Source organism: Corylus avellana, chromosome 2, assembly GCF_965113065.1.
Source record: "Corylus avellana chromosome 2, dhCorAvel1.hap1.2, whole genome shotgun sequence".
NCBI lineage: Eukaryota > Viridiplantae > Streptophyta > Magnoliopsida > Fagales > Betulaceae > Corylus > Corylus avellana.
In genome coordinates, this window is record NC_142491.1 from 15175601 (window position 1) to 15185414 (window position 9814).

The 9814-nt window shown below is 38.6% G+C and overlaps 1 protein-coding gene across 3 annotated transcripts; it reads right to left on the reverse strand.

Annotated features, from left to right (window-relative positions):
* Nucleotides 1-193: 193 nt before the first annotated feature.
* On the reverse strand, nucleotides 194-9814 carry LOC132183973 (uncharacterized). 3 transcript variants are annotated; one of them, XM_059597453.2, is made up of 5 exons: nucleotides 9279-9814; nucleotides 6361-7075; nucleotides 4748-5117; nucleotides 708-1111; nucleotides 194-542 (listed from the first exon to the last, which is right to left on the reverse strand). In XM_059597453.2, exons 1-4 carry the CDS (start codon nucleotides 9547-9549, stop codon nucleotides 1061-1063), a joined length of 1407 nt encoding a protein of 468 aa, XP_059453436.2. In that variant the 5' UTR covers nucleotides 9550-9814; the 3' UTR covers nucleotides 194-542; nucleotides 708-1060. The 3 variants fall into 3 exon arrangements, with proteins under 3 accessions (XP_059453436.2, XP_059453444.2, XP_059453450.2); XM_059597461.2 differs by having other exon boundaries at nucleotides 194-602; XM_059597467.2 differs by lacking the exon at nucleotides 9279-9814 and adding an exon at nucleotides 8133-8270.

Genomic DNA, 9814 nt, shown 5'->3' on the forward strand with positions numbered 1-9814 from the left:
ATCTTCATTTAAAAAAAAAAAAAATGCATTTTAACCATTATTAAAGTAAACAAAAAAAATACTTTTAAAATGTTATACCAAACGTACCAGCCTTTTATTTAGCACAACTTTTTAATACTGAAAGTATTACTTAAGCTTTTTAACGTAATCTTAGTGCGATAGCCAAACATAATTTGTACAACAGCTTAGCGAATGCGTGTAACCAGCAAAGGAACCTGAATAGAGAGGCTAACCATGTGAGAACATAAATACAAATTTAGGTATTCACAACTACCAACATTTTCAGATTCTGCAATGGATACGAGTAATATATCCAAAATAAATTAAAGAGTGACCTAAAATATAGTTACAGTCCCAAACGGCTAATATGGTACATAATGTGGGTTTGCTTTCTTATTTCTGCACCAAAAAAGTGTTCCAATGAAGCATAGCAAGTGATGATCAGAGCTTTCACAAATCAAAAAAGCCAGAGGCACACCAAAGATCCCTATAAGCTTCTGAATTCCTTCAATGCATGTTCACTTTGATTCTTCTTGGTGGTGCTGTCGCCAAAAAGAAAACACCTATTTTAGTTTTGCTTGTAGTTAAAAGATGAGCAAAGCCTGTAAGCAAGTTTTTTTCTTTAGTGATAAATACAACATTAAGCCATAATAGAAAAGAAAGCTGCTTCAACTAAAATCAGAGCTTGATGATTTTGAAGAGCAGACCTGTGTCCAAGCCGACCAATTACTTTCCCAGCTCTGGTAAATTCTTCTTCTATTCTCATTCTTCATCAATCATCAGTTGTAAAACATGGCTCTCAAAAACCTCATTTAGAGATGGAAATGGTAAACCCAATGAGCTTCTTCATCATTTATCAGAGATGCAAGAAGCCTCCATCAAACCCAAGATGGTCGAATGGATCAAATATTGGTCTCCATGAAATTAATACATCCAATTCGGTCCATCTCGGTCCTCTATGCCTGCACTCCTGCCAGCTAAAGATAATATGTGCAACTGTAGCAACCCCTCATCATATTTTGGGCTCCAGCTGGCAGCGTGCAGGCATGGCCCATGCCCCTCATCGGGGCCGGGCTAATCCAAAACTTGCATCAGGTTGCTGTTGATGAGACTGCATCAAGTAAGCACAAGAACAGTTAATAGAGTGATTTAAATCCAAATTGCAAAAAGGAAACAGGGCAAATTACCAAAATATGTAGGAGATATGTCATACACAAGAAAACCCAAGGACTTTTTTTTTTTTTTTTTTGTAAGTAATCAATATATCATTACGCTTATATATTAATATAAGCGTACGGCGCTCTCAAGTACATATAAGGTATACATGAGAAAACACCTAACTAAAAGGAGAAAAGAGAGCAAGCAAATCATGGTAAGCAATCACCAAGGATAAACAAAAGCTGCTGTCCAAATATACAAAGTATAGAAAAATAACGACTTAAGCTCTTCCAAAGTCTTTTTACGGTTCTCAGAACTTCTATCATTTCTTTTCCTCCATAGACACCACAAGAGGTATGAAGTCACCATCTTCCACAAAACAGCACTCTTGGCGCTCCCAACAGTCCACTAACACACATATAAATTGACTACTCGTCTAGGCATAACCCAAGACAACCCAAATCGACTAAAGAAGACATCTCATCTCATAAGGCACTGACAAGCTCACAATGGAAAAGAAGATTATCCCGGGACTCCCCGTTCCTTTTACACATACAATACCTATTAACTACAATGACATGTTTCCTTTTTTTCTCCTTGAACTTTAGAATCTTACTCAAAATCATTTCAATCTTTCTGATCTCAAACACCAAGCAAAGGAATATAAATCTGTATAAATTTGAACACACTGGTATACCAAGAGGAGTTTGTTTGTTTTAATTTAATTTTAGTTTGAGGTTCAAAGATAAGGAAAGAAAGCATTCACCGAAAAAGAGAGGCAAGCGTATTTGCACAACTATGCCAAGGAGTAGTGCTCCACAATGAAGTACAGTGATCTTGTCTTCCAATCTCAAAGACCACAGGAAAAAATTTAAAAAAAGCCTATACAGAGGCTCTCAGTAAATTTTATAATCAAACTGATACCAATTTGCAGGATCAACAAGAGAGAGAGAGAGAGAGAGAGAGAGGGAGGCCTCCAAAGAAGTCATTAGGAATGATATTGCAGAACTTGGATGGGTGTGTTGGCAAAGGAGGTGGTGGACTTGGTTTCACTAAATGCCAACTATGACAGTGTGAGTGTGGTTTGATGCTTTGAATTGAGTTTGGTGGCAGTGGGATGGGGTAGGTTGAGCTTAGGGTTTGAAGGAAATGGGGAAAAAGAGGAAGACTGCGAAAAATATACACATAAAATTTAGGATTTTTTTATTTTTATTTATTTATTTTTATAATAATATATAGTCTCATCATTAATGCATTTCCCTTTCTAATACACATATCTAATTTGTATCGGCATATGACTTACTTATCATAAATGCAATTTTGAATGGCTTTAAACCAATGGCCTCTTCCTTGCTCTCCTCTCTCCTCCTTGGATGGATGTTTCTATCCATAGAGAGAGAGAGAGACAGAGATCAATGGATCTTCGCCTGCACTGTAAAAATTCCCATGTGACCCCCTTTTGGAGAAGCAAAGGCAGCCCACCCTCCTTGCCTCGAGGAAAGCATTGGAACTTCTTTGCTTTGGTAAGAAATCAAAATATCAATAGAAAAGCGCAACAGTGCTACTCAAGTACTCAAGAAGTATATAAGAGATACACCTAGTGAGAACGAGAAACAAAATCAAGAAAATTGGGCAAATTATGATGGTCCAAAGCAGTTGTTTGGTTGTAAAAAGTATTGAAGAAGAAAGACTTTAATTCCACCATTGTCCTCTCCTGGTCTTTAAAACTTCTATCATTTCTTTTCCTCCAAAGACACCACATTAGGGAAGACAGAATCATCTTCCACACTACAGCACTCTAAAGACTACCATGCATCCCTCTCCAACAAGTGAAAAGGTCTAGAACTCGTTTTGACATAACCCAAACTAACCCAATGCAACTAAAAAAAGAATTACACAAAAGAAGACAATACACACTCTCCACTCTCTTACACATAACACTAATCAACCACTAAGACATGCTGCTTCCTTAGGTTATCTATGATGAGAATCTTCACTATGGCAGCCAACCAAGTGAAAAACGGCTCTCATGGGGATCTTATTCCACCAAATATTCTTCAACGAGAAAGAAGTACTATCATGGGGAACAAGGACTGGGGAACAAGGACATTGTAAAAATATCTAAAATCAAAAAACGCTCTCTTGGGCCCAGCATAGCTCGTCTTTGCCTAGAAATGTCATCATAGAAGGCGATTCTTTTGTTATGGCCTCTTCTCTCCAATAATTATCTATCATGCAAATGAAAAATTGAATCTATCATAAAAGATGCACTTCTCCTCCAAGATGGAATCCCTGATTGCTCTATTATTAGGTTAAATAAGTGTAAATTGGTCTGTGAACAATCTAGACAGATGAGCCGCATCCACCTTCTCATGTGGAAACATTCCTACTTATTCTCTCCCACCTGTGGTTATTGTTCCTCTCAGTGACCTTAGCCCCTCCTTGAGCTTCCTCCTACCTTGTTGGTTTCTTTACAGCAGATCTTTTTTTTTTTTTTTTCTGTTTTTTCTTTTCTTTTGTGTTTTGCTTTTGGTGTTTTTCTGTTGTGTTTTTGTCCTTCTACTTTGCACTTTTCTTGTATTTGCTTTAAAAATAAATAAATAAATATATATATATATATATGTTCCCACATGGTTTAGAAATTGATATATATATATATATATATATGTCAATTTCTAAACCATGTGGGAACATTTCAACGGGAGCAATAGAAACAAAACATGTCAGTCACCCCACCCTAATGGCACAAAAGAAAGATAAAAAAGACAGAAAAAGTCTGCCAGAATAGATAACAGCATTTGCCTATAAGGCTGCAATCTGATGGCTAAAACAGGAACAATATGGAAAAAAGTTCGCAATAAAGGGCTCTGATGACAAATTATCAACAGTCACTGTTACCTCTTGGAATCAAATACAAAGCTTAATCCAGTAAGTTTGCTCCACTAAAACAGAGTTAGACATGCATTCTCACATGTATTATTAGAATCAATTTTTTGCTTTGAAGTTGTTCCCAACTTCCCCAGGTGATAATATCATTATTTTGATCAATATAGAGAACACCTACCAGAATCTAAAGCATAATCTTATTCCGAAAACACCAGAATATCATAAGCCACAAAATTGTGTTATTAGATGGTTTATTAAAGTGGTAACTGCCCTTTTGTAAATAACAGAAGCATCATACTATACTTTCTGTTGTAATATCGACTAATAGTCTAGGACACCATGTGAAATGTGTAAGAGGTTAGTGAGAATGAATATAGACTGTGGGACAGCAAGGAATAGGACAGGGTTAGACATGTCCGTTGCTGTTGTTGCATATATTTTGTTTAAGTGCGTCTCTGAAAGGGAGGGAAGAGGGGGGGTGGACATGCAACCATCCAAGCCATTATTATTGTATTTATGGTGTTGTTCCACTACAAAGCAAAGCTATTTATAAGATCTGGGAGCAGTGTCTACTGCCCTTGAAGCAGGACATCTCGTACTATAGTAGCAAGCATAAAGATAAGGTTGCCTCTTCCTGTTTGAGAAATATTTAATACTTCTATTTTACCAACATGGGAGAGGTGAACCGCTGAAGTCATCATACCTGTGAAAAAGGTTGGTGAACTTGTTCATGAGGATGGATGAAGGGCATTCCTGGCTGCTGACAAGGGTACTGAGAGGAATGCAGGTATATGGCAGATGTGGAGCGGGCACTGACATGATTAGGATTGAATGCTGTCATCATTGTCTCTGGATGGCCATACCCAATTCCTGTAGGGGTTGATGGTCCAGCCCATGGCCCAGGCAGATGTTGAGGGAGTGGCCGAGGTTGGTGTTCAGGAGAAATCTGAGGCCTATGAGTAGATCCAAGTTGTGGAAATTCAGTGTTGTAGTTCAATGCAGGTGTGTACATAGGCTGCATGGTGTATGGTCCTCCGTTGAACCCAAACCCAGGATCAAATCTTTGCAAATACCTGAAAAACATTTTACTTTTAAAACGTTTGGGATATCCTCCAGAGACAAACAGACTATCTTTCAGCTAATCAGCATCTCAATATGCACAAAATAATGCAAAATCTGGACGTGATGTAGAACTTGAAACTCTATAACAGTTAAAACATTTGGGTTTCTGCAATTTTTTCATATATATTTTTTATAAGTAATTGATTTATCATTAAAAGCGCAAAGCGCAACCCAAGTCACCAAAGGAGCTAAAAACACAGCTGTCCAAGTAAAAAGAGAACAAAGGACTTGAGCTCCTCCAATGTCCTCTCAAGGAGTATGTATGGCAAAGCATAACCAAGCAGCTTTTCCGATCACCAAACTATTTGGGTTAAAACCATCCCACTTCCAGCCAGCAGTCAATCTTTCCATTAACAGCAGGAGAGATTTACAGCTATTCAAGAATAATACAATGAATTGCAACTGGCACAGAAAAGAATAGAAGCTTCAAGAGATTGACTTGCTGTGACAAGGCATGCTTCCTAGAGTAATCAAACAATGGCTACACATATCTCCAGGGGAAACTTGATTCAGGATCCATGAAGCATTGCTGCATGCAGCCACATAACCAGCAAAGTAATATAGAAAGAGGTGAACAATTTTGTGGGCCATGCAGAACTAATATGGAAAGGGGGAAGCAAAGCTTCAGGAGACAGGAAAAGGCCGAATAGCATATAATTAGAAGTTGGACCATGCAGGTGAAAATTAGTCAAAAATGACAATTATCACAAAATGGACAGACATCATAGCAAAGAACGGACAGAAGCTTCCTTGCTATATACCTAATAGCCATATTAACATGGAAACTAATTTCATAAAAGACATTTAGAGGACAATAAGCCTTCAAAGATTTTTATATTAGAACATATGAGATTTTTCCAGTACATTTTTTTTATGACAAGGAACCCTTCCAAGATATGGTCACTTCGTGTACCTACCCCTATCGGGTAAATATTGGACCCATGCAAAGCGCTCAATCTAACATGGATTGGGTAATACTCAGGCTTCACCGGTGGATTGGCCCCCAAAGAATTGTTTGCACCCAAGGGTTTCGAACCTTAGACCTTATGGAAATGCCACCCGGACCAAGGTCCTTACCACTTGAGCCAATTAAGAGACCCAAATCCCTCCCCCATGTTGGCCCAGCAGGGCAATAGAAAGATCAGATAAGGCAAATAAAAAAAATAAAATAAAATAAAAAAAATAGCGGCATACCTGTCATAATTCCGATCATAATCAGGATCCTTACGATCAACCTCACGGTCCCTAAATATAGCCACCCTACTATTTGGTTTGTTCCGACCAATTGGTGGCTCCTTCTCTGTTCTACTTCTAGCTGATCTACTGCTACTTGTCGAAGAATCGATCAGACCTCTACTAGAATTTACATCAGTAATGGCCGAAACAGATTTCTCTTCTATCCTCGGAATCCCCAAGTAACCATGCTGGGAATTCTCCAGCAGCCTTGGTTCATTTTCCGGTTTCCCACTTACAACACTGCTAATACTATTACTGGAGTTAAATATTCTAGCACGAGCCCTGTTATACTCCTCTTTTCTTTCCTCGACGCTTTTGGAATTGCCCGACTTTAAAGAATTTGAATTTGCATTGTTGACAGTCTGTGACCGTTTCTGTGGTCTCTGTTTGATTGCAACCTTAATAACACCACTCTCTTCTGATGGTAAATTGATAGGGATATCTGCAAGTCGAATCAGAGGAAGCCGGCACTCAGAAGTTTTGCGAACAATAATTCTGGAACCTGTACCGTCAGGCAAACTATTGTCCAATAAAACCATTGACTGCAGCGAGTAATGCTGTGCCACACGGTGTGCAGCCAACCGTAAATAGGATGTAGGCAGCTGTGGGAACTCAAATTGCTGTTGAGTAGGATCACGAATAAACTTTTCAACATCTTGCTCCATCCGTAAAACTGAGCAAAGGAAATTACAAGTCTTTTTCAGTGAGAAGGTAAAAGGCAATGGTAATAAACAAATCTAATTCTGATGCATTGAAAAGCGTTCTTGAACACTAGAATATCAAAACATAGATATGTATCATGTTCAAAACAACATGACAAATGAAAATACTGTCAATGAAGGCGATGATGATAACGCATAACCAACTAAAATGATAACGATATTGACTTATATGCACTCAAAAACCGAATATGCGTGAAAACTACAATCACATCACTGAACATATAGATAGAGTGAAAATGAAAATAAAAAAGCCATTAAGCCAACCATTCAACTGAGCTAATTTTACATAATACTTAGTAGACCCTTTTTTTCCTCCCTGAAGAAAATTCACCCCATTCTTCTATTTCCTCATGCTTCCAGGATAGATAACTTTACTCATTAGTTTTCTCTTATTTTCCCTGACAATTTTGAACAGTCTTCGCCCTTACTGTTTGCCTATTCCTATAAGTTCATCAAATTTTCTTCTGTAATCCTGTTTGCAAGCCTAAACATCATGAGCCTAAAATTAGACTCATATTTAATTCCTCCCCTTCCCTACCGGCAGGGGGTCCCTCGCAAAGTTATGCATACTTTTTTTTTTTTTAATGTCAGGGAACCTCTCCAAGGCAGGGCCCTTCGGACCCACCCCTGCAGAGTAAATCCCGGTCCTGTGCACCGCACCCTCGGAAGTTTTCCTACACTGAACTGGTTAAATCACTGGTTTTTCACTAGGAGGTGTGGCCCCAAGGGATTGTTTGCACCCATGAGGTGTTGAACCTTGGACCTTGAAGGGAGCAAACCCTCAAGGCCAAGGCCTTCACCACTTGGGCAAACCCTTGGGGTTAAGTTATGCATACTTTTTGTCAATAACATTTATTTTCAAGACCAAGACATTCAAAAGCACGACAAATTGAATTCTATCATTCAACTTCCACATCTGTTAGAATAATGGCTATATTCTTTCCATATTTCTAAATTTATATTCCTATCCTAGCACAATTGAACCTTTTTTCACTTCGATAACATTACTTCATCATGGATTCTTTGGACTGAGCTTGCTTCATTTGAGCGACAATACTTGTTCTGGCACCAGAATTTCCTTAGGTTTCCTTCTTTTACGGTAAAATCTTCAAGTAAAGCCTTACTTCATTCAAAGTAACCATTCAAGAACTTTTGACTTCACCTACAACACGACCTTTCAGCAAAGTAATAAATCCATTAAGTACAAAACAAGTATAATCTTTAAAAAAAAAAAAAAAACCCACCAACCAAACACTAAACAATTTTAGCTCAGTAATTTACAATAGCTCTCTATGGCTCTTGAACTCACGACCTCACCCTCTACCGTGTTCTAAGAAGGGGAGGGTTGCCATTTGTGCTTAGAGCTCATCAGCTAAACACTCAACAAACCTACATCACAGTATTCCATTAATTAGACTAAAAATTATTCTAGGATCAACAGACATCAAGCAAGATAAACAAGAGACACTAATGGTAGGTTCCATATGAAGCTGCTTCTCCGACTGCTAGACACTTCCTGGTCATAGCATCATGACAATCTTATGTTACATCCTAAGCTGATTGAGGCATAATGATCCTTATTTAAGCTGCCTAGAATAGTAGAACCAAACATCCCAGAGTCGTAGTCCTAATTTCTACTGATAAACATGCAGCATTAGAAGACCACAAAACAAAACCACAATAACCAGAATCAACCCACCAACAGACTTTATACCATTCACAACCTGTAAAACATAGCAAGTACCCAAAATATTACCCTATTCTAATGAAACAGATCATTTTGGCACAAAATTCTTGAGACAAACCACAAAAACACAATACAGAACTCCTACACACATATACTCATACATATACATTTACTTATCAAAAAAAAAAAACTCATACATATACATACATTTCTTTTAACATAAGACTTATACAACCACTCTTCACCATTCAACATCGTAAAATAACTCACTAATACAAGCTACAGAAACCTCAAAATCCTACATTCTTGTCAAATAACAGCATCGCAGCTTACGCAACACTAACTAACCAACCAAACAAAATAAAATTCATGTTTCGAAAACCATGGAAAACAACAGAACGAATTACGAACTTCCAACGCTACGTACACACACACTTACAAAAACAAATTTACGCGTATGGGCTTACTTGACAAGCGCTCACGAGGATTCTGCAGAGCTTCTCGAAGGAACTGATCGACCTGATTGATTACATCGTCGGAGGCATCCTCACCACCGGCCGAAACCGAATTCGAAGCAACAGAAGCCGATGAAGCCGAAACTGAAGCTGAGCTATCGCTCAGCTCTTGAACCGGCTTGGAGTCTTTCTTGGAGGAGAGTATGAGGCGGCTCATGGACTCGTCCAAATCGGCGACCTCCCACGACTCCGGGGCTCCGAGATCCTCCACAGAGCCCTCCATAGCCTCAGATTAAAGAAAACAGAAAAACACAACACAAAAAGAAAAAAACCTAGGGTTTGGAGGGTGCCGAAGAAACCATCAAATGACGTCTGGTTTCGACAGGAAAACCCTAGGGTCGTCGAAGGGTTTGACGAACTTCATGAGAAATCTAGGGTTAGGGTTTAGGATTTTTTGAGAGGAAGAGATAGTGATCAGGAGGAGAGACGAGAGAGAATGAGAGACTGGGATAGGGTTTGACGATGGCGTTTTTTTGGGTGAGCGCGTG

Coding starts and splice junctions, on each gene's coding strand:
- LOC132183973 (XM_059597453.2), bottom strand. CDS start 9,549: ATGGAGGGCTCTGTGGAGGATCTCGGAGCCCCGGAGTCGTGGGAGGTC. Junction 7,076..9,278: donor TCCTCGTGAGCGCTTGTCAA/GTAAGCCCATAC, acceptor TCCTTTGCTCAG/TTTTACGGATGGAGCAAGAT. Junction 5,118..6,360: donor TATGATCGGAATTATGACAG/GTATGCCGCTAT, acceptor AATGTTTTTCAG/GTATTTGCAAAGATTTGATC.